Source organism: Bufo bufo, chromosome 3 (genome assembly GCF_905171765.1).
Source record: "Bufo bufo chromosome 3, aBufBuf1.1, whole genome shotgun sequence".
NCBI classification, from domain to species: Eukaryota; Metazoa; Chordata; class Amphibia; order Anura; family Bufonidae; genus Bufo; species Bufo bufo.
Window position 1 is genome coordinate 220,897,127 of NC_053391.1, and position 25,061 is coordinate 220,922,187.

At 44.3% G+C, this 25,061-nt stretch overlaps 1 protein-coding gene across 1 annotated transcript in view; it reads left to right on the plus strand.

Annotated features, from left to right (window-relative positions):
- Positions 1–25,061, plus strand: part of LOC120995013 (N-fatty-acyl-amino acid synthase/hydrolase PM20D1-like) — a 141,499-nt gene that overhangs the window by 39,376 nt on the left and 77,062 nt on the right. The window contains exons 3-6 of the mRNA XM_040423964.1: positions 1,776–2,008; positions 13,261–13,347; positions 16,554–16,687; positions 19,872–19,991. Coding sequence (XP_040279898.1) covers positions 1,776–2,008; positions 13,261–13,347; positions 16,554–16,687; positions 19,872–19,991 — 574 coding nt within the window. The remainder of the gene's footprint in view (positions 1–1,775; positions 2,009–13,260; positions 13,348–16,553; positions 16,688–19,871; positions 19,992–25,061) is intronic.

Here is a 25,061-nt window from a genome sequence, read left to right on the forward strand (position 1 = left end):
CAAAATAGCGTCTCTGTCCCTGTAGTTCAGGATCTTCATGATGAAAGGTCTAGCAGGGGATCCCGGCGGTAAGGGCCTGGTTGGAATCCGATGTGCCCTTTCTATAACAAAGCAACTGGAAAGTGAGGTGGGATGTAACACTTTTATTAGCTGTTCCGCAAAAATCTCTGGGGTAGAGCCTTCTGCTCGCTCCGGTAAGCCCAGGATACGGACATTGTTACGTCTATTGCGGTTCTCAGCGTCCTCCGCCCTGGCTTGCAGCATCTGTACCTGTTGCAGCAGCTGCCTGGTGTCATTTCCAGCTGCTCTGGACGCATCTTCCACATCACTCACTCTTTGCTCCACTGCAGATGTTCTTTCACGTATTTTGTCAAAATCGTGTCGCAAACAGCTAAGGTCAGACTGTAAATGGTCTATCTTTGATGTAAGAGCAGCTTGACAATCAGCTATAGCTTTCATAATTTGAGAGGCTTCAGCAGAGGCACCAGGGACAGGAGACCCCTCACTTTCCTGTTCAGTTTGACTCATGACGTCCATGAATCGTTTAACAGATGATGGAGCCACAGAAGAAGTTTTGCGGCCCATAGAAATAGTCCACAGACACTTTAAAGATCTGCTGGGGTTTGTCACTCATGCAGCTAAACAAGATAAGGCTTTGTTAAATTCAGCAAGTCCTTCCACACAGCCAGGTAGACTGCCAGATATCTTTACATTCCTCAGGGGGGAGGGGGATAAGTACACCAGCACCACCATTAAACTTTCATATAAACTGCGGTGAACTCTGCAGCTTTCATATATAAGGGCTCCTAAGAGGATTACCACTTCAGGACAATAGTGGAAGTAGGGAGATAGAGCGTTTCGCTGATCCACTCCGTTTGCTGGGGCAGAGAGGAGCGCCGCTGCACATACACTTAACGGCAAGATGGCGCCCACCGCGCGGCTTCTTCCCGCCTCGGTTGCTGGGCTCAAGACTCCAGCAGGTATCGGCAGCAGTCCAAGGTAAGTTGTTAGCAACTTTCGGCAAGCCGTACCTGCGCTGTGTACCTTGCGGCGGATCGTGCCCCGACCTCACTCCACACTCTCCTCAGTTTGCGTCCCTCCGCTCCTCTCCCTCAATCCGTCGGCATCCACAGCGCCACAGCCAAAACTCAGCAATCCAGCACCGGGTAGAGTGTCCCCAAGTATGAAGGGATCCAACATATAATGAATGAGGTAGGTGCTCTAGGTCCACCTCATTAACCCAATCGGAACAAATTGTTAATAACGATAGATTAATAATGTGGGCCAGCACTCCACATCTAGTCCCAGGCAGAGATCAATCAATAAAGTAAAGCAATAAAGTAAAACAATAAATTACAGAATAAAAATGAAACGGCCCAAGTTAAAAATATGAATATGACAAGTAAATAAAAAGTGATTTGCTTGCTGTGAATTGCTGCAGTTTCACAGTGTGGTTTTCTGCCACAGGGCAAGCTTGGTTTATGTGATTTCCATTTGGTTGAAAATAACATTGCAAAACCAAACCAATTTGCTGTACACCTCCAATTTGCAGTTCATACAGCCACTACATGTATGGGCACTCTTATTGAAACAGCATCCCTGTTCATGTTATTGGAGGCATCAGACCCCATAAATTATGGTTTGACTGGTGGCCCTTTAGTGTGGGAATCTTGTGAACTTTAAATATAGACTGTGATGAACCCATTTGTTTCCACCATTACACTTTGTCTTTTTTTTAATGTACTTTCACTTTTTTCTTTTTTTGTGCAAATTAGTGTTTCCAAGCGTGTTCTCCTCAAGTATTATCAAACATGAAGTGGTGGCAGAATACAGTCACCTTTTTGCAGTACAAGGCTCAGACCAAAGTCTAAAGCCCTACATGATCCTTGCTCACTTGGATGTTGTACCAGCCCCTCCTGAAGGTTGGGACGTGCCACCTTTCTCTGGAGAAGAGCGTGATGGTTACATATATGGAAGAGGAGCCCTGGACAACAAATGTTGCGTAATTGTAAGTCTGTAAACACAAAGCTGTTAATACATTAATAATGTGATACCGGTAATTAGTATATATTGATTATGACTGTGGATGCAAACAGAATCTGAGCTCACATCTCTGTTAGGAATTCAGTTTTTCTGTTCCATCGTAGGAGCAGAAAAGTAGAATTCAAACTTTGACGGATCTGTCAGGCCATGGCCACCAGTGTAGCCCAATGGACCCAGGTGACTTACAGTTTGGTCTTTTGGAATTTAGTGGCAAAAATAGCGCTGAATGCAGAGTTTCTTTTTCTATCACATGTGACAGAATCTACAACAGAGGCTCCAAAAGATGCCTTCAGTGCAGATGTGAACAGAACCTTAAAGCATCAATGATTGCTAAAGGTGTATTGAATCCAGGCAATGATTGCTGACACAATGGGTCTGTAGAGATTATCATTCTTTTCTGGACTATCTTGTTAGCGGGTATTACCTCAAGTGATTTTTATCTCTACATCAAGAAATGTTATTGCATCAACCATAACCTCAGTGCACGGTCAGAACCGAGCCTCTTTTGGCATTAACGCTTTGTGACAAACAATTTTCATGTCCAAGTCATAACTTTTTTTTTTTTTACTTTTCCATTCACATGGCCTTATGAGGGCTTGTTTTTTTTGCAGGACAAGTAGTACTTTCTAGATAGGTCATCAGTATATGATCAGCGGGGGTCCGACACCCCCATTTTTCTTGGGGGGGGGAACTTGAAGTGATTAAAAATTGGTGATTTAGACACTTCAGTTTTTTCTGGTTACATTGTTTACCGTACAGGATAAATATTTTTTTATATTTGAATAGTGTGTCTATTTTTGGACAGTGTTGATGATGTTTATATATTTTTTTTGTCTATTTTTATTAGTAAGATTGGAGGTGGTTACACTTTCATTCTTTTGGGTTATTTTTATATATTTTTAAGTACGTTTTTTATCTTATGACCCCTTATGTTTCAATTAAGCCTTGCCTGAGATGAGGCTTAAAGGGTAAATAAACCTTTGTTTAAAAAAGGAAGGAGCAGAAGGGCTGATTAGAGTTCTCTGCTCCTTCTGCTTTTATCGGCTCTGTTTGCCTTTTCGAGCATGTGAAGTATGGGTCCCATGTACTTTCTATGGATCCGAGCTCCACACACTGGAAAACCTGAGCAGATCTAATGAAAGGCAGAGAGCTGTCAGCAACACTTCTGCCCATTTGTTTTTTTTAAAAAAGGTTTAGTTACCCTTTAACCTTACAATGGCAGGCCGTTATAGGGAGTCCGTGGTGATTTTTATGTCACTGCATTCAGACAACCATAAGTTTTTTAGTTTTTCTGTAGTCATAGCCATATGGGTTCTCCTGATGAATTATATATTTCAGTGGCACCATTTTGGGTTACACATAACTTTCTGTGTATTACATTTTGTTAAATCTTTATGGTGTTTTCGTATTAAATTTTGCACTATTGATCATGCAATATAAACAATGTTACCTTTATTTAGTACCAGATTTATATCGTTTCTTTTATGCTACTTTGTGCACAATAATGGCATAGTTCATGGAAGTACTGTATTTTTCACCCCATAAGATGCATTTTTCCCCCAAAAGTGGTGAAAAAAATGCCCCTGCGCCTTATGGGGCGAATACTAATGAACGCTTCCATTATGGAAGCGTTATTTAGTACCGGAGGACCGAGAAGCGGTGAAGGCTCTGTACTCACCACTTCCTGGTCCTCAGCTGTCAGCTGTGTAGGGGCTGCGCACAGCATGAGGGCGCTCTGTGACCTCGCACTGTGCGCGCCAGTTCACAGCACAGCAGAAGGAAGATCGCAGGCAGTGAGGAGCGGCGGCATCCAGGAGCAGGAGAGGTAAGTGTTTTTTTTATTTGATAAAACTTGGGGCTGATCTGAGGCCATGGGGATGAGAGGCATAATGGATGACAATGGGGGTGATGAGAGGCATAATGGCTGATAATGGGGGCTGATAAGAGGTATGGGGGCCGATATGAGGGTGATGAGAGCATAGGGGCTGATATGGGGGCATATGAGAGGCATGGGGCTCTTATCTGAGGTCTGATTGGGCGTCATTTACATTGGGGTCTGATCTGATACCCTTTATTTTGGAGAAGGGTATGGAAAAAATTCCACCATAGTTTTTTGCATCTGTCATTCACTGTGCATTTTAAATATGTTAAATACACAAGTAGTTGCAGGGACCGCGCTGATACCAGCAGTAATAGACACAATGCAGACTTCAACACACGCTCCAGCAGGCAGCTGTTATAAATCCACTCCTATGGACGTCTCCAACCGAAAACTTCAATATACGGCACCAATTCCTTCACAAGACAGAGACACACAGCGCAATACCCAAGTGGTAAAAGTAAGTATCCAATTTATTGTACTTACAAAGTCCATGTGATAAGACATTTCATAAAATCACACCCGACCCGGGTTTCGCCTTAGGCTTCGTCAGGGGTTGAGGAACTGAATTCCCTCAGACTCAGTGTTAAATATCCTTCCTAAATTGCTCTAGGACAACACCCAACTTCCGATTGGTCCGGAGGGCGGGTGACATGCATTAAATCCAAACAACACTAAAAACATCCATAATACAAAAATCATACACAATATCAGATAAAAAACAAATTGCAAACATTATCCACATGCGCTTCGCATGGGCAATACAAAAAAATTAAAATATGACAGAGTTTACACAAACTGTGCAGCCTGCAATTATGACATGCAAGCTGCCTTAATATCCCATTCTATGTTGAGGCCGTGTGGTAGGAGGGTGCCCACCTCATATATCCACTCTGCTTCTCTTTTGTTTATCTGTTTAACAGGGTCTCCCCCTCTCCAGTGTCTCCGCACCAGTTCAACGGCACAGAATCTTAAACTGCTCGGATTTTTCTGGTGCACTTTTTTATAATGCGCCGAAACACTGTGGGTCTCCAGACCCTTCTTAATGTTTCGGACGTGTTCAGCAATGCGGGTTTTTAATTTTCTTAGAGTACGACCTATATATTGTGTCTTGCAGGGGCACTCTAACAAGTAGATTACCCCCGCTGTTTCACATGACAGATTCCCTTTTATTTTACACTCCTTGGGCCAGATTTATCATTAGCTCAGGTCAGAATAATGGAGTGAAAAAGTCCCAAAAAAAGTCCCGAACGATAAAAATGCGCACAAATTTGCGACTTTTTTCTGCTCTGCACTATGCTCGTCAGTTTTCTGAAAGTGGGCGTGTTTTCTTATGTAAATGAATCTCTAGACAGATTTACTATTGGGAGTATTTAAAAAGTCGCAAAAAAGTTGCAATTTCACTCCAGTGAGGACCATGCTTATCTTATGAGACTTTTTAATAGAACATGCGACTTTTTCATAAAAACATGCAACTTTTTCGTAAAGATGTGCGACTTTTGTAAAGCTGCTTACTGACGGATAAACTGCTACCGTCAAACCACATTTATTACAGTCTTAAAGGGCCGATCATAAATCTGACTTGGCTAAAACTGACTTTAGCCATATGTTAAAGTGGAGTGAGCTGTCAGAGTAATGATAAATCTGGCCCCTTATGTTTTGTTGTTGACGTCACCATACTCGTATTGATGTTTTTCTTGTCTTCCTTGGCCCTATTTTTACATCCTATGCAAAAGCCGCACCATGTGAACACATCCCGATGGATGCGGGATCCCTTTTCTTTATTAGGGCATCCATGTACGATCTTATTCCTAACAGTTGGAGCCCTTGAAGTCTGCATTGTGTCTATTACTGCTGGTATCAGCGCGGTCCCTGCAACTACTTGTGGATTTGACTGTTTTAAGGAGACTGAACCTACTCCTGGATAAGGGTTCCGCTGCTTATTTGTGACTGTGCATCTAGCCCCCCCTTTTTTTTCTATTTTAAATATGTTGACTTTATTATAGGAGTCATTACGATTGCGTGACATGAAGTTTTTTTTTAACACTTCTGCATAATAAAATTACTTTTTATTATATTAAGTTTATTTTATTTTACTGTTCACAAATTTAAAAAACTTTAATTTATTTTGGCCCATTAGAACACTGGAGCAAATCAGAGTGCCCAACAGTTTTAGTTACAGACTAGTATCAGATGCGGCAGACTGTTCCGGAAGGGAACAGCCTGCTGTACCTCTGCGCAGTCCGGCATTGTCCACCCCCCATACCTTTTCCTTAGGCCTCTTTCACATGGGTGTCGAGTGTGAGGGCCGGATAGGAAGCGGGTGCGTCGCGGGATTTTTCCGCACAAGTGCAAATCGTTTTTATGCGTTTTGCATGCGCGTAAGAAAAATCAGCAGGTTTGGTACGCAGGAAAATAGCATTCTTAATACAGAATGCTAAGTAAATTAGAGATGGAGGGGTTAAAAAAATTAATTATTAAACTCACCTTATCCACTTGTGTCTTCTTTGAGGAAAAGGACCTTTGGTGATGGATCATGTGTTGGACCATGTGATGAGCACAGTGACGTCACCAAAGGTCCTTTTCCTGCCAGGTCAGCAAAGAAGAAGAAAGAAGAGAAGCCGGGCTGCACGAACAAGTGGATAAGGTGAGTTTAATTATTATTATTTTTTAACCCCTCCATCCCTAATTTACTTAGCATTCTGTATTAAGAATGCCATTTTCCCTTATAACGGTCACGGTGGGGAGTGGGGGAAACTCCCCACCATCCAAAGTCTGAAATTAAGGAAAGCCACTATGCCTGGAAGCCAGGATAAAGGAGAAGGGCACTTCCTATTGCCATCCTCATCCTATCCCTGACCTCCTGACTGTATGAGCCGCCCTCGAGGGGGGGCTCATACTCTCGAACCTGGGCCCTACTGACCCTATCAGTCCCTGCAATATGGAAGTCAGGAATAAGACGGCCGATTCATCCACAACAAGGATAAATTGGAGTCTCCCACAGGCCTAGTAACAAGGAGGAGACAGCAAGCAACAACTGAATGTCAGGTAAGTATCCTGTGGCCAGATGACCACAGAAACAGAATGACGAGATCACTTACCGGAAGCCACAGCTTGCTGTCTTGTAGTTCCCCCTCCGGGGAACCCCAGGGACCCCCTTTCGGAGGTACAACAAACAGGACATGTCTATCAACCATGCGGGATCAACCACACCATAGACAAACCACACATGGAACAAACAACTAGACAAACATCAACCCATAAGTGCAGCACCACACATAACAATGGGGAAGGGTAGACATAGGCAAGGACCTCGATGTCCAACAAGGTGGCTCTCAAAGACTGGGCAGATGGAATAGCCACATAATGGCGCATAGCTTCCAGCCCACAGCAAGGCTAGAGCATAACTAAACTCCAAACTCCAAGCTACAAGCAAAGGCTAAATAGCTAGAAGAGACCACACCCTGATCTAACCAAGTCAGGATATTAACCCCACGCACACCACACAGCAGGGAGACACAACTTAAAGGGAAAGTGCACGTGCGAACCACAAACTACACGTTGCCACAAGCAACGAGTCTGCACGGCAACCGCGTCACGGTCAAACACCAATATGACCATGACAATAACCATGTTATAAGGGAAAATAATAATGATCGGGTCCCCATCCCGATCATCTCCTATCAACCATGTGTTAAGATCGCACTGCATCTGCACTTGCTTGCGGATGCTTGCGATTTTCACGCATCCCCATTCACTTCTATGGGGCCGGCGTTGCGTGAGAAACGCACAATATAGAGCATGCTGCGATTTTCACGCAACGCACAAGTGATGCGTGAAAATCACCGCTCATGTGCACAGCCCCATAGAAATGAATGGGTCCGGATTCAGTGCGCAGAAAACCCTGGTCGTGTGAAAGAGGCCTTATTCTTGCCAGCTGCAGCATTTTTCTACCTTGCAGAATCGTTGGATTTCTTAAGTAACCCAATGATTCAGCACTGGCAGCCAGTGATTACAGTGCAGTTACATCTTCTCTAATTGGAGATGTCTGCTTCCAAATAGTGACCACAGCATCTAAGGTGTATGACAGGGGGAGGGGACCATATTGTGCTTTGTATGCTGACCTGTTGCTATGTTTGGCATTAAAAGGTTAGTGATCTCCGTTCTAAGAACGGGATGTGTCCAGCATCATAAATCTTCTCCCCCTGTCTCCTCCACTCCAGTGTATCCGATTAGCCAGACATCAAATGACATCATAGATGCCAGACATCAAATGAAATCAGAAAGGAAATTAAAGGACCACTAAACTGTGAAATGCAAGAAAAATGGAGCATAACCTTCTCTGGAAAATTTCTTTAGTCCTTTCTTCATGGACATCTGCAAGCGGGTGCAGAAAGCAGTTAACCCTTTAGTGACCAGCCTGATTTGGACTTTACTGACTTTTATTTTTCCATCTATGTAGCTATATGAGGGCTTGTTTTTTGAGAGACAAGGTGTAGTTTTTAACTGTGTACACAACTTTCTGATTAACTTGTATTAACTCTTTCTGGGAGGGAAATGGGAAAAAACAGCAATACTGCCACTGAGTTTTTACGTTATAAATTTAGCGACGTTCATTTTCAGCATACATAACATGATATATTTATTCTCTAGGTCAGTACGATTTCAGCGATACCAAATACATATAGTTTTTTTACGTTTTACTACTTGTGTGCAATAAAACCTACTTTTTCTAAAAAGATGAAATGGGGTCACTTACTATACTAAAAATTCGTCTATATTAGGGCTCTTTCACACCTGCGTTCTTTTCTTCCGGCATAGAGTTCCGTCGTCGGGGCTCTATGCCGGAAGAATCCTGATCAGTTTTATCCTAATGCATTCTGAATGGAGAGAAATCCGTTCAGGATGCATCAGGTTGTCTTCAGTTCCGGAACGGAACGTTTTTTGGCCAGAGAAAATACTGCAGCATGCTGCGCTTTTTGCTCCGGCCAAAAATCCTGAAGACTTGCCGCAAGGCCGGATCCGGAATTAATGCCCATTGAAAGGCATTGATCCGGATCCGGCCTTAAGCTAAACGTCGTTTCGGTGCATTGCCGGATCTGTCGTTTAGCTTTTTCTGAATGGTTACCATGGCTGCCGGGACGCTAAAGTCCTGGCAGCCATGGTAAAGTGTAGCGGGGAGCAGGGGAGCAGCATACTTACCGTCCGTGCGGCTCCCGGGGCGCTCCAGAGTGACGTCAGGGCGCCCCAAGCGCATGGATCACGTGATCGCATGGCACGTCATCCATGCGCATGGGGCGCTCTGACGTCATTCTGGAGCGCCCCGGGAGCCGCACGGACTGTAAGTATACCGCTCCTACTATGGCAACCAGGACTTTAATAGCGTCCTGGCTGCCATAGTAACACTGAAAGCATTTTGAAGACGGCTCCGTCTTCAAATGCTTTCAGTACACTTGCGTTTTTCCGGATCCGGTGTGTAATTCCGGCAAGTGGAGTACACGCCGGATCCGGACAACGCAAGTGTGAAAGAGGCCTTAGATGTATTTCAGGCACAGATGATGGTGCAACTGTTAGTTGCACCGCTATCTGCAAACTCACCCCGCTCGCGCCAAGTGTAGAACTGTGGATGTGGTGATTTACTATTTTCTACGCCTGTTTTAGGGGTAGAAAATGTTCTAAATGTAAGACAACTAGGAAGCTGTTTTACAATTAGAAGCGGCAGTGAATACGCCAAAGTTATAAAGAGGCCTGCTCCTCTACATAACTCCAGCCAATCCACCGCCAGCACAGGGCCTTTATTAAGACCGGTGTCTAAAACGCTGGTCTTAATAATGTGCCCCAAAATCTTTTAGCATCGCCGCATCCCCATCATTTTTTTATTTTTCTTTCTATGAAGTTGTGTCAGGGCTTCTATTTTTGCAGGGCGACTTGTTGCAAAACCTTCCAGCCTTTTTAACTTGGTCACTCCACTTCAGCCAGCTTCATTTAACCCCATTTACCCAATGAGACAGAGCTCAGCAGGGCAGAGAAGTGGTGAAGGACCTGGGTGGTATCACTATGTGGGCGGAGCACCTCTGCTGTGTGTGAGGTTTGTATTTCCCTCTATAAGTTGTCAAATACTAGGAGTTGTAGTTCTTTCCTTATACTTGCCCCCTGTAATGTCCTCTGACAGTCCTTAATAATATCATAGAAATTCTGGGCGTTGTAGTTCTGTGCTTTTATACCCCTCCAGTTAATGATCACTGATGCCCCATAACGGCCTGGACCTCCTGGAAGTTATAGTTCTCTCCTCTTACACCCTTCTCCCTATAATGTCCACTGTTGCTCCATAATATCACCCTTTAGGTTCACATGGAGGATTTCAGCTCTGAAAACAACCTGATATGTTTTTTTTTTGCATGCACTTGTATTTCCTCAGTCATTTTTAATGTGGTTTTTGGTGTGGGTTTCGACGAGGATTTTTATTCGTGCCCATTTTCAATGGAAATTCTGGACACTGAATTCACGCAAGAATGGACAGGGCCCTTATTTTTTCCACAGTGGGGTTTTTTAAATCACTAGCGGACAAAAAAAAGCGCTGTATGGTTTAGGGAATCTGTCACCATGAAAACGCAATGTAAGCTACAAACATTGTGTTGTAGAACAGGAGGAACTGAGCACATTGATCTATAGTTTAATGGGAAAAGATTCAGTAGAACTTGTATTTTATACCTTTTTAAATTCCTGCTCATTCTGGGCTTTGAAGTCAAGGAGACGGTCCTATCAGTGATTGACAGCGTGGATATAAATGTATAAAATACAAGTTTTACTGAACCTTTTCCCACAAAGCTACACATCAATCTGTTCAGCTTCTCTGGCTTGATTACACGCTGCCTTCAGCTCAGATACTATGGGCCAGATTTATCATTACACTTACATCTTACTCCACTTTTACATATGTCCAAAGTCACTTTTGGCTAAGTCAGATATATTAATGGTCCTTTAATACTGTGATAAATGTGGTTTGACAGTAGCCGTTTATTCTTCAGTAAGCAGCTTTACAAAAGTCGCATATCTTTACGAAAAAGTTGCATGTTCTATTAAAAAGTCGCATAAGATAATCATGGTCCTCACCGGAGTGAAATTGCGCAATATTTTGCGACTTTTTAAATTGTCGCAATAGTAAATCTGTCTAGAGATTTATTTACATAAGGAAACACGACCACTTTCAGAAAACTAGCGAGCATAGCGCAGAGCCAATAAAAGTAGCAACTTTTTGCGCAGTTTTAGCGATTGCACAAAAAAATGAGACTTTTTCACTCCATTATTTTGACTTGAGCTAATAATATATCTGGCTGTATGTTTTTGGCATGGAATCTGCACCAAAATCCATGCCCAAAATACACTGTATAAACCTAGCCTTACACACTTGCATAATAACGACTATAACTAAAGAGGAAGATCAGATAGATTTCTGACAGATGGGGAAGGTGTCCATCAGAAGAGACATTTTCTTTCACCTCCTGTGGTTACAAACCCTTCTCTGGGTTATATATGTATATATTTGAGTGCGGAGGAGGATTTATCTTGCGAGAGTTTGTATTTTGTAGTCTATTCCAATTCCACATGGTGTAACCAAATCTATTTTATACTATTACTAACTTGGAGATTCCTTCCAATAAAATGGCCCCTCTCGAAATGTGTGACATAAGTTATCCAGACTACACCCAGCGCCCTCCTCCTAAACTTCCTACCCCATATACACCAGCATAAGAGGAGGGAGAAGGAGGGGGAGATTACATGGCTGCAGCCTGAGAGAACAATACACTGCTTTTCTATTGTATTTTTCATATTTTGCAATTGTGATATCTAATTAAACAAGAACAAATAAAGACACTCTAGGATATGATGTCATGTTTTCTTGGTTGTTTTTTGTGTGTTTGGAACCTGGCATTATTTCCCCTTTAAACAAATAGTGTGGTGCGGGGGTCCTTGTGGGCCCAGTTGCTGCATCCCCTATATTTATGTCTCCCGCAGCGGCAATATCAGTACAGTTAAATCATCATCACTGAAACCAGTGATTTACTGCTGAGCTGTAAATAGGAAAACTTTAAGAGACCATGGGACCATTAAAATTGGATTGTTTAAAGGGAACCAGTCACCTGCATTTTGGGTATAGAGCTGAGGACATGGGCTGCTAGATCGCCGCTAGCACATCCGCAATATGTGCTTTTATTGTGTAAAATAAACTATTGTGTGTGTGTATATATATATATATATATGTAAATGAGGCAAGTAAGAAGCCCAAGGAGCTGTTACTAATGTTTCCAGAGCCCGGCACCGCCCCGCATACTCCGAATCTCCTCCTTGCTCCCCGACGTCACAAAGCTAGAGCGCCGTAATCTTGCGATGCCCGAGCTAGCGCATGCGCAGTGTTGGCATAGTGTTCCTTCCGTGTGCTGGCATCAGCCTCAGGGAACGAACTGCGCATGCGCGAGCTCGCGCATCGCGAAATTGTGGAGCTCTAGCTTTGTGACGTCGGGGAGCAAGGAGGAGATTCGGAAGATGCGGGCGGTGCTGGGCTCCTTCACAGTGGGTGTGGCTTGGCTCAGAGTCAGAGAATGCTGGACTCCTTTCTGAAGCATGGAGGAGACAGGACTCATCTAAGGTTCATTTACATATCTACAAAATTGTTTTTTTTGACACAATAAAAGCACACACAGCTATGGGGACTGGATATTGCGGATGTGCTAGCGGCGATCTAGCAGCCCATGTCCTCAGCTCTATACCCAAAATCCAGATGACAGGTTCCCTTTAAAGACAGTCATTAAATTCTCATAGGAGAACTTGGGGTACAAGTATGTCTTTATTGTACCCCATGTCAATCTGATGTTAAAAGATACTGGACAGCAATAACGACAGGCTGTCTGGTTTTACGCCACTGCAGCCAATCACTGGCTGTAGCCGTGACCTGCTCCCTTTGAATCACTTGACCACTTGATATAAAGTCAGGGGAGAAGGTCACTGCTGCAGCCAGCAATTGGCTGCAGCAGCATCAAACCAGAAGTTTACATCCTGGGATCCAAGCAGATCAGCATAGGTCCAGAGAGTGCAGGAGCCAGGAGACAGCGTTGGGAAGCAGGTAAGTAGGCTTCCCTTCTCAGGTCTGCCCAGGTGACAAACATGCACAACTCCTTTAAACCTGTAAAACCCATTGATTGAAAACCTGTGTAATCTGAGGCAGACTGGTTGCTTCATGAAAACCCCAGTGAAAATTTGGCGTTAATGTTTCCCTTACAACCAGACAGAAAACCCACTCTCCAATAATAATTTATATCTCCATTTTCTCTATTCCACAGGGAGCTCTTCAAGCTCTTGATTTATTGCTAAAAAGAGGCTACAAACCCAAACGATCATTCTATATCGGACTAGGACATGATGAGGAGGTAAATGGCAGATAACAAAGTCCATTTTGAAGTATGTTACAGAACATATAAAAGAACTTGGAGCCCAGTTCCTAACGTTGTAATATATTTTTATACACAACCATGATAGCCGCTGTCTATTATACAGATTGCTTTGAACACACATGATTGTTATACACTGCCTGTCCAAAAAAAAAGTTGCCACCTGGATTTAACTAAGCAAATAGTTATGAGCCTCCTATTGGATAATTACTGCATGAGTGATTATCTTTCAGCTGGCAATAAGTTATTCAACCCCAACTGGTGCAATGAGTTGCTTCTCATTTCTTAAACAACCATGTCGAAATACACATCTTGTGGTCGTGGAAAAGAAGTTAGTCTGTTTGAGAAGGGTCAAATCATTGGCATGCATCAAGCAGAGAAAACATCTAAGGGGTTTGCAGAAACTACTAAAATTGGGTTAAGAACTGTCCAGCGCATTCTTAAAAACTGGAAGGATAGTGGGGACCCATCGTATTAGAGGAAGAAATGTGGCAGGAAAAAAAATCCTGAATGATCGTGATCGGCGATCAATTAAACGTTTAGTGAAATTAAATCGAAGAAAAACAACAGTAGAACTCAAGGCTATGTTTAATAGTGAAAGCAAGAGCATTTCCACACATACAATGCGAAGGGAACTCAAGGTATTGGGACTAAACAGCTGTGTAGCTGTAAGAAAACCACTAGTCAGGCAAACCAGTAAAAAAGGCTTCAATTTGCTAGGGAGCATAAAGATTGGATTCTGGAGCAATAGAAGAAGGTCATGTGGCCTGATGAGTCCAGATTTACCCTGTTCCAGAGTGATGGGCACATCAGGGTAAGAAGAGAGGCAGATGAAGTGATGCACCCTTCATGCCTAGTGCCTACTGTACAAGCCTGTGGGGGCAGTGCTATGATCTGGGGTTGGTGCAGTTGGTCAGGTCAAGGTTCAGCAACATTATGTGCTTCAAGAATGAGGTCAGCTGACTACCTGAACATACTGAATGACCAGGTTATTCCATCAATAGATTTTTTCTTCCCTGATGGCATGGGCATATTCCAAGATGACCATGTCAGGATTCATCGGGCTCAAATTGTGAAAAGAGTGGTTCAGGGAGCATGAGACATCTGTTTCACACATGGATTGGCCACCACAGTGTCCAGACCTTAACCCCATTGAGAATCTTTGGGATGTGCTGGAGAAGGCTTTGCGCAGCAGTCAGACTCTAATCAATGCAAGATATTGGTGAAAAATTAATGCAACACTGGATGGAAATAAATCTTGTGACACTGCAGAAGCTTATCGAAACAATGCCATGCGTGCCGTAATGAAAGCTAAAGGCGGTCCAACTAAATATTTTTGGTGGAGACTTTTTTGGGATGGGCAGTGTATACAGTACAGACCAAAAGTTTGGACACACCTTCTCATTCAAAGAGTTTTCTTTATTTTCATGACTATGAAGGCATCAAAACTATGAATTAACACATGTGGAATTATATACATAACAAACAAGTGTGAAACAACTGAAAATATGTAATATTCTAGGTTCTTCAAAGTAGCCACCTTTTGCTTTGATTACTGCTTTGCACGCTCTTGGCATTCTCTTGATGAGCTTCAAGAGGTAGTCCCCTGAAATGGTCTTCCAACAGTCTTGAAGGAGTTCCCAGAGATGCTTACCACTTGTTGGCCCTTTTGCCTTCACTCTGCGGTCCAGCTCACCCCAAACCATCTCGATTGGGTTCAGGTCCGGTGACTGTGAAGGCCAGGTCATCTGGCGCAGCACCCGATCACTCTCCTTCATGGTCAAATAGCCCTTACTTTGAAAGTTTTCCCAATTTTTCGGCTGACTGACTGACCTTCATTTCTTAAAGTAATGATGGCCACTCGTTTTTCTTTACTTAGCTGCTTTTTTCTTGCCATAATACAAATTCTAACAGTCTATTCAGTAGGACTATCAGCTGTGTATCCACCTGACTTCTCCTCAACGCAACTGATGGTCCCAACCCCATTTATAAGGCAAGAAATCCCACTTATTAAACTTGACAGGGCACACCTTTGAAGTGAAAACCATTCCAGGGGACTACCTCTTGAAGCTCATCAAGAGAATGCCAAGAGTGTGCAAAGCAGTAATCAAAGCAAAAGGTGGCTAATTTGAAGAACCTAGAATTTGACATATTTTCAGTTGTTTCACACTTCATAGTTTTGATGCCTTCAGTGTGAATCTACAATTTTCATAGTCATGAAAATAAAGAAAACTCTTTAAATGAGAAGGTGTGTCCAAACTTTTGGTCTATACTGTATGTGCATACCCCTTAATGTCAGCGGTAAATGTAAGATCATCAATGGAAACTTTATCCTATTCGATCCCTGGCATGTTGTGTGCTGAAAGGGGTTGTCTCACTTCAGCAAATGACTTACCGTATGTAGAGAAAGTTAATACAAGGCACTTACTAATTCATTGTGATTGTCCATATTGCTTCCTTTGTTGTCTTGATTCATTTTTCCATCACATTATACACTGCTCATTTCCATTGTTACGACCACCCTAGCAGCGGTGGTCGTGTTTGCACACTATAGGAAAAAGTGTTAGCCTCTCTGGTGGCCGGGATCGTGCAAGCACGACCACCGCTGATGGATTGCAGAGTGGTCGTAACCATTGAAACAAGCAGTGTATGATGTGATGGAAAAATGAATCCAGACAACGAAGGCAACGAAGGGAGCAATGTGTTCTATCACAGTACATTAGTAAGTGGTGTGAAATAACTTTCTCTACATAATAAATGCTATTTGGTGAAGTAAGACAACCCCTTTAGGTGAAGTAAGACAACCCACGTTCGTATGAATAGGTCCGGATCCGTTCCGCCATTTTGCGGAACGGTGCGGACCCATTCATTTTCAATGGGGCCGCGGAGCATCCGCACTTTCGTTCCACAGCCCCGCAAAAAAATAGAGCATGTCCTATACTTGTCCGCAGACACGGACAAGAAAAGGCATTTCTATTGGGGTGCCGGCCATGTGCAGTCCGGTGTTTTGCAGATCCGCAATTTGCGAATCGCAAAACACTTGCAGACATCTGAATGGACCCTAAATCATAAAATGTGTCTACCAGAGATACTGGACGTTCTGTTATGATGGCATCAGAAGTGCTATTCCATTTCCCCCTTTTTCTTATTTTCCTCTCTTAAAGGCTTTCTGCATGTGGTTTCAGGTATCTGGACACAAAGGAGCCATGAAAGTTGTAGAGAAACTACAATCTCGTGGAGTAAAGTTGTTGTTTGTGATAGATGAAGGGTTGGCAGTCATGGAGGGAGTCTTACATGGAGTCAAAAAGTCTGTAGCTCTGTAAGTACAGGATCATCTTCTTACTAGTTACTCCGAGGCCATAGAAATGTACAACTTCAGTTCTTTGTTCTCTGCTTACACACAGTTTGCTCTTCAGCATGTTTTTGGACTTTGACATTATAAAATCTCAAGGAGAATCTCAAGTTAGGATTTAATGCTTATTTCACTGAGACAAGTTTTCAGTAAATATTAACTCATTAGGAGAGAGTTACTAATAGTGTCTAAGTGTAAAGGCCCCTTTAGACTGCCTGATCGGTCAGATTATCGGTAACAAGCATTGAAAATTTTAGAATTTATGTAAAAGGGTTGTCCTGTCTTGCCGTTACCGTAAGTCGAAATGGTGCCTGCCAGGAAAGTTGGCAGGAGACAGGGAAGTGGGCCAGCGATCCGTTGTTTTAGTAGGTCCTATTGCAGTGCATGGGAGCGACAGAAACAGCGCAGCACAGCAAGCTATGTCTTTTCTTAATTAGAGAAGCATCATAGCTTGCTGTGCTCTACTGTATCCTGGCCACCAGGTGATTGGCACGTAGTCCCATCTCGTCTTAGTAACGGTGAGATGGAACAATCAGTTTAAAAAGTTTTTCAGAGATTTTGATACTGATGACCTATCCTCAGGACGGATAGGATAGGCCTGTTTTAGGCATAGAAGATTGTCTAAGGACTCATGCACACAACCGTATGCCCTCCGAGACATACGGTCCGTGAGCGGGCCATATGTCCCAGAGCAGCATACATCGTGCGCACGGGAGTACACAGCATCATAGGTTACTATGATGCTGTGCGCATCGGGCCGCCCGCCGGACTATTGTCCTGCACTCATATGGTATTATGAGTGGAGGACAATAGCCCCGCGGGTGGCCCGATGAGCACAGCATCATAGTAACCTGTGATGCTGTGTACTCCCGTGCGCACAATGTATGCTGCTCTGGGAGATATGGCCCGCTCACGGACCGTATGTCTCGGAGGGCATACGGTTGTATGCATGAGTCCTTAGACAATCTTCTATGCCTAAAACAGACCGATCCTATCCGTCCTGAGGATAGGTCATCCGTATCAAAATCTCTGAAAAACTTTTTAAACGGATTGTTGTATCTCACCGTTACGGACCGTATGTGTCGGAAGGCATACGGTCGTGTGCATGAGCCCTAAATGTAAGCCATCTTACATTTAGACTTTCGGTGGATACGCCGAAGTTATGTAGAGGCCGGCGCCTCTTCATAACTTCAGCGTATGCACCGCCAGATATAGGGGTTATTAAGACCGGCATATGAAACACCGTTCTTAATAAATGACCCCCTTTGTCTTTTAAACATAGAATTATATATCTATACTTCATAGAGCAGCACTGAGGAGAGTTCTCTCTGATAAAATCCAGAACGACCAAATATACACAGCGGGAAGAGATTAACCACAGGAGTGCCAGTCACCTATTGGAATACTATTTGAAAAGTATAGATTGCCAAAAAATGAGACCCCAAACAGCTCCGCATACATAACTACAAAAAAGTTATAGGGGTCAAAACATTTTTTCAAGGTTTTTATCTTTTTGTTTTTAATTATTAAAATGCAATAAAAACGATACATATGTGGTATCGCCATAATCGTACTGACCAGTTTTATTGTATAGGGAACGCTGTAAATACAAAACCCATAAAACTGTTGCAAAAGTGTGTTTGTTTTTTTTTTCCTATGTCAACCCATTTAGAATTTTTTTTCCAGCTCCCCACCACATCGCATGCAATATTAAATGGTGAACTTAGAAAATGCAACTTGTCCAGCAAAAAACAAGGCCTTACACAGCTATGTGAACAGAAAAATAAAAAAATTATGGCCCGGAATGTCAGGGAGTGAAAAATGAAAACGCAAAACCGAAAAACCAGATTTTTAACCAGTGCCTGTTAACTGCCTTTTACGTGTGGCAGACATCATATTGCAGGAGAACGAACTCATCGTTCCTCCCCATACAGTTTGCATTTGTTGGTAATACATCCCATTTTTAGAGGTTAATGTGCTGCTGACAGATAATGATTAATCCCGCATGAAAGATGCCATCACCCAGCTGACCACTAGGCATATTTACATGGGGCAGTGGTTGGGAAGGAACGTTCATACTAGACGACATCAGATATCATCAGATCAACCTGTGTAAGGGTTCTGACTTTGGGCGGCATGCCTTTAGGCCCTTTTATGGCCCTTTCACATGAGCGGATCCTGTTCGTGGAATCCACTGTGTGAAAGAGTGCCAAGCCCCATTCCGGACAGCAGAGACACGGAGCATTAACATGATTGATAATGCTCTGTGCCTCTCTGTGATCTTTTTACTACAAAATCACGGGGACAACTTTATCTCACAGATTTTTTGTTTTAGTAAAAATATCACAGAGAGGCATGGAGCATTATCAATAATGTTAAAGGGAACCTGTCACCGGGATTTTGGGTATATAGCTGAGAACATGGATTGCTAGATGGCCACTAGCACATCCGCAATACCCAGTCCCCATAGCTCTGTGTGCTTTTATTGTGTAAAAAAAACGATTTGATACATATGCAAATTAACCTGAGATAAGTCCTGTATGTGAGATGAGTCAGGGACAGGACTCATCTCAGGTTAATTTGCATATATATCAAATCGGGGTTTTTTACACAATAAAAGCACACAGAGCTATGGGGACTGGGTATTGCGGATGTGCTAGTGGCCATCTAGCAATCCATGTTCTCAGCTCTATACCCAAAATCCTGGTGACAGGTTCCCTTTAATGCTCCGTGTCTCTGCTGTCCAGTACGGGGCTTGGCTCACTTTCACGCAGCAGATTACCCGCACGACATCCGCTCGTGTGAAAGAGCCCTAATAGGGCCTTAAGGCATGCCGCCCAAAGTAAGGACAAGAAGATGAACAGAATTTTAAATTTTATGTGAAATTGCATTTGTTTAAAGGAAATTGTTATAATGTTGTTATTGGAATGCCTCCAGTTAGTCATCCAGATAAAGGAAGATCTTTTGCATGGCTGCTGTGATAAACCCAGATTCCTTGTAGACTTGTTTTGTGCAGTCTTTAGCCTGGGTGCCCTTCAACGCTTTCAGACTACTGTACACAGAGGGAATTTTGAAAATCATTGTGCAGTCTTTCAGAAGAAGCAGATCCTTTACATTACAGAGGAGTAAATATGGTTTGTTTTTTCCACAGGATTGGTATCACTGAGAAAGGATCCATTACTTTGAACTTGACTGTGAACCAACCTACGGGGCATTCCTCGATGCCTCCTGCTGAGACTAGCATTGGGATCCTTGCAGCAGCTGTGTCCAGGTAATGATCAAAACAATCATATTTTCAAGTTGTCTTTATTAAAAAATATTGAGCTATTCTGTCTCAAAGGGTTAACGATATGCGTTGCGATATTTTAAGGGAATTGTGCTAGAGGTCTATTTGCTTGGATTTTCCCGTATGAGCCGCTGATGCCGCCACAGGAGCCCCTGCCGTGACCTGTCACCCAGGTACCGTATTTTTTTGCTTTATAAGACGCACCTAGGTTTTTGAGAAGGAAAATAAGAAAAATTTAAGATTACACTCAGCGGTAATCACTTTTCCATAAGCCCATGACAGCACCCTTGAGAGACCGCCTCTATCCAGGACAGGAAACAGGAACTTTCGTGAGAGCTCTTAAGGAGGAGCATGGCCCCTAGACCACCAGTTAATTGCGAGAACTTGTCCTAAAACACACACTTACACAAAAAGATATATATATATATATATATATTTTTTTTTTTTATATACACTATATATATATATTGTAAGGGATCGCCTCTTATTCGGGGGTTATTCTCACAATGATCTTCATCGACCACAGGGTTAGGGGCCAAACATTGCTTTTATTTGTCACTTCAGCAAAACCAAAACAAACAATACAAATAAAACACCTGCCCGGCTGGGCTCTAACTAAACATGAGGACTCCCTACCTCACTGAAAGCCCCGTTCACACACGGGAAGAACATGCAGCTTTTCCGAGCCTAACAATCCAGCACTTCCAGGCTGTAACAAAGTCCAGTACTTTTTGGGGGATTGTGGCCCAGAAGTCCTCCTGACTCTGGCCTAGCGACCGTCGATTCCAAGACCTCGTGGAGTCCCCCAAAGTTCAGGCTAACACCTAGCCCCGTGGCCCCTCAGCCAGCTCGGCTGAGCCCACTTGTACAGAGCCTTCCTAGGCCTCTGCTGCACACAGACTCTTCCTCCTCCTAACAGTCTGGACTGGGCTCTTATCCCAGACTGATTGTTCCACCTGGTGCAGCCTCTGACCTGGAAACTCCTGCCATATCTCTCCCCTAGCAGCTGTGAGGCCTGTCACTGCCTCACATATCCCCCCCCCCCCCTTTGTTCAAGCCCGTAGGGGTGAACACTAGCACCAAACCCAGATGCTTGTGAGAGGGCATCTACCTGGCCTACAGTCTTCCCTTTATTCTGCCAGACTCAGGACAACAGCGCTTGGTTTGTCACGAACACGAGTTTATTATGGAGTAGATCATATCTATGGGACTTTCTTCCCCATCTCATGAGCAGGTACTCTCTTTCACGAGCGAGGATGTTACGCCTTCGCACCCGTGGCCTCTCTCTTTTCTTTCTTTTTCTCTCCACATATGGCCTTCGGCCTCTGGAACTTCTCTCAGAAGATGTTTTTATATGATCGGCAAGCTCTCTTTTTTGATTCTCAGGCTTCTGTACATGCTCCTCGTGTCCTTTCTTGGACTGCTGCAACTCTTGACTGAACGGTTCCAGTTCATGGTTGTGTCTCGACCCTTTCTCTTTCGGCAGAGCAGGCTTGTCCCCGCACGCTTTTTTAAAGTGCCTCCGGTGCATATCTTTCATCTTCCCAGCTGTGGTTTCCCCCACTTTGTCAGCAGTTTCAGAGACCTCTGCTTCTTTAGTGGCTTTTTCCACATCAGTAGCCACTCCTTCGGTCTGTGCAGCACCTGAGGACTTCACGTCCCCCAACACCTCGGCCTTAACTTCTTCAGCCTTTGTTTCCTTGGACCCGGCATCATATACTCGCCCTTTTAAGTCCTTCTCCTTTTTCTCCAGAGGCTCACCCAGGACACTGTTCTCCTTTTGGGAGGAATTCGGAAGAGCCAGCCCACAGTAGTAGACAGGATCTGCATACTGGTCGTCCATCTCCTCATATTTCTTCCCCAGCAGGCTGCTGGCTACTTGGAAGGCCTTGTAGGAGGAGGGGACGTCTTCTGCGACCTGGTCTTGGTTACACACTGTCATGAGACTCTTGGCCTCTGCATCCACATCAGCCCCATCAACGGGTTCAGCAGAAAGACGTTCCATCTTCTCTGCCTCGGGCGGTACTACAGCGCCACCATCTCCAGACCGCCTCCTAACAGGCTCTGGCTTAGACCTCTTGACATCCTTCAGAGGACTCTCCTCTTCAGGTTTCTCATTTTCCATCTGCTGCTCGAGAGCACGCTTAGACTTCTCCAACTCATAGACGTTCTTCCCGACGTCATCTTTTGAGCTCATGAGATCTTCCATCTCCGCTCTGAGTTGCCTGTTCAGCCTCTCAAATTCATCTCGCTCCTCAAGTACTTCTTCAAGAGCTCTGGCCAAGGAGAGGGCCTTGGTCTCCTTCTCTAGAGCATCAGTCTATGCTTGGTCACGTTCTTCTGCATATCTGGCTGAGGTGGTTTTCTCTTCAGCCAGGAGCTTGTCCAACATCTTTTGTTTCTTCTCCAATTTAGACACAATTTGTTTCTGGTGGTCCAGGTCTACCATCCGATTACGCAACTCTTGATCAAGTTGAGCCATCCTGGCTTCCAAATGTCTTTTCTCCTCCAAGAGAGCAGATTTTTCTGAGGCGCTGTTTAGAACCTCATCAGCCAGCACATCTCTTTCCTGCTCTGCATGAAGTCTGGATCGCTCAGAAGCTGCAAGTTCCTCTTGAAATTGGAGAATTTCCGCTTCTATTAGTGACTCTAGTTCCTTCAGTTCATTCATCTCTTTCTGTGACTCCTCTGGAGATTCCTGCATTGCTCTGCGAGAACCGCTAGCCCCATCTCTAGTGTATTTAGGGACTGTGCAGAGCGAGCGAAAACATCTTCAAGTTTGTAGCTGTACTGTCCTGTCAGGTCATCTACAACTGTCTGGATATGAGCTTCAGACACTAGGCTGTCACCCGACTGAACTTTCGTCTCGTCAGATATAACTATCATCTGGTCGCTACTAGTAACCACTTTAGTTTTGCTGGGTCTTGACATGGTAGCCTCACTCTCAGAGTTGCTAACTGTCACGGCACATACGCCACTTATACTGCTCGTGTCATTATTAACCCTGACCTCTAGGGGCACCCATGAGTCAATCCCCACCTGGGACATTTTATTAATCATAGAAACCTGTGGAGACTGCATATCCACCTCTGGTACGTGTGGTACACCCCTCAGCATTGCCACAGTTTCCTGCACATTCACTACAGTGGGTTTACTCAGCGGTGAGCTCTCAACATCAATCAGCATTTTTATACCGCATACATTTTTACCAAGAGGGGGAGCTCCTTCCCCAATCACAGCCTGCAAAGGAAAAGGATTATCATCATCATCATCACCACTATCATGATATTTTTCACTAGTATCCATATTGCCATTATGCCTATCCGCAAACTTGGCACCATTGTTTTCAATGGTAATATCACTTAAACCATTGTGCAGCTTCCTCGCATATTCCCCAGCTACCAAGCTGGCATGTACCAGGCTCACCTGGCTTTCGGTGTCCACCAACACTTGGACTGGACTTCCCTTTACCATAATGTCACACATTTGTTTAGCAGTCTCTATTCCCGGTGTCTCAACACCTCCCAGCTCGGCAGGTAGCAACTGCCGCCAGCTCACACCCCAGTTCACGGCTTCTGAGGTACCAGGGCACGGGTCATTAACATGCCCACCCTCCAGAGCTGAGCTCACTGTCACTTTGTCAGCTATACAAGTAATTGCTGTAACGATCTTACCCCTTGTAGTCAACCATTCCGGTAAAGCAGTGACATTCTCTCCCGCGGAATCATCAAGGTTGTGGTTGCTCCTAGCAACAGCTTTACTGCACCTCCGCACTTCCTCTCTAGGACTCCGGACACAGTCGCAGGGAAGATATGCACTCCTGAGAACCGCACTGCTCTCCACCTCTTTGTCTTCCCGACAGTTGCCCTTGGCAACGGCACATATCTGCTGTTCATCGGATTCTCCAGGTACACAATTTGTAGCATTTTCTCCGCTCCACAGCTGCCAAAATAATGGGAAGTCTTTGCCAAGCACAAACTCCACTTCCAGAGTCTCACATTTTAAGAGCTCCCATTGCACAGGGCCATAGTCTGTTATAAAGGTAAGTGACACCTTAGTTGTTGTCTCTGGCCCTCTTGTCACAAAGTCCAGAATTTCGGGCAGGACCTGAGACACTTGTTGGCGGGAGTCTAGTATAACCCTCAGCGGGATCCCCCCGATCACCATCTCACAGGACTTTTCCCACGCGCTCCACCATTTGGCAGCCATTTTGACAGGTCAGTTTCTTTTACTGTGCCCTTTAAATCCCTGCACAGCTTGCACCTCAGAAAAAAAAGTCCAGATTAACCAGCAGTTTTCCAGCAGCACCTGCTCCAGCGAACAAGCAGGCTTCCGGCCCTTTAAATCACTGCACAGCAACACAGGAATTCCTTGGCAACATTCAGCAGCACCTGCTCTTTTCCGTCAGGTCGTTGCCCCTAGCAACCTGCTGTTGTTATTTCCCACGTCCTCCACCATATGTAAGGGATCGCCTCTTATTCGGGGGTCATTCTCACAATGATCTTCATCGACCACAGGGTTAGGGGCCAAACATTGCTTTTATTTGGCACCTCAGCAAAACCAAAACAAACAATACAAATAAAACACCTGCCCGGCTGGGCTCTTAACTAAACATGAGGACTCCCTACCTCACTGAAAGCCCCGTTCACACACGGGAAAAACATGCGGCTTTTCCCAGCCTAACAATCCAGCACTTCCAGGCTGTAACAAAGTCCAGTACCTTTTGGGGGATTGTGGCCCAGAAGTCCTCCTGACTCTGGACTAGCGACCGTCGATTCCAAGACCTCGCGGAGTCCCCCAAAGTTCAGGCTAACACCTAGCCCCGTGGCCCCTCAGCCAGCTCGGCTGAGCCCACTTGTACAGAGCCTTCCCAGGCCTCTGCTGCACACAGACTCTTCCTCCTCCTAACAGTCTGGACTGGGCTCTTATCCCAGACTGATTGTTCCACCTGGTGCGGCCTCTGACCTGCTGATTGACAGCGAAGAAATGGAAACTCCTGCCATATCTCTCCCCTAGCAGCCGTGAGGCCTGTCACTGCCTCACATTATACACTCA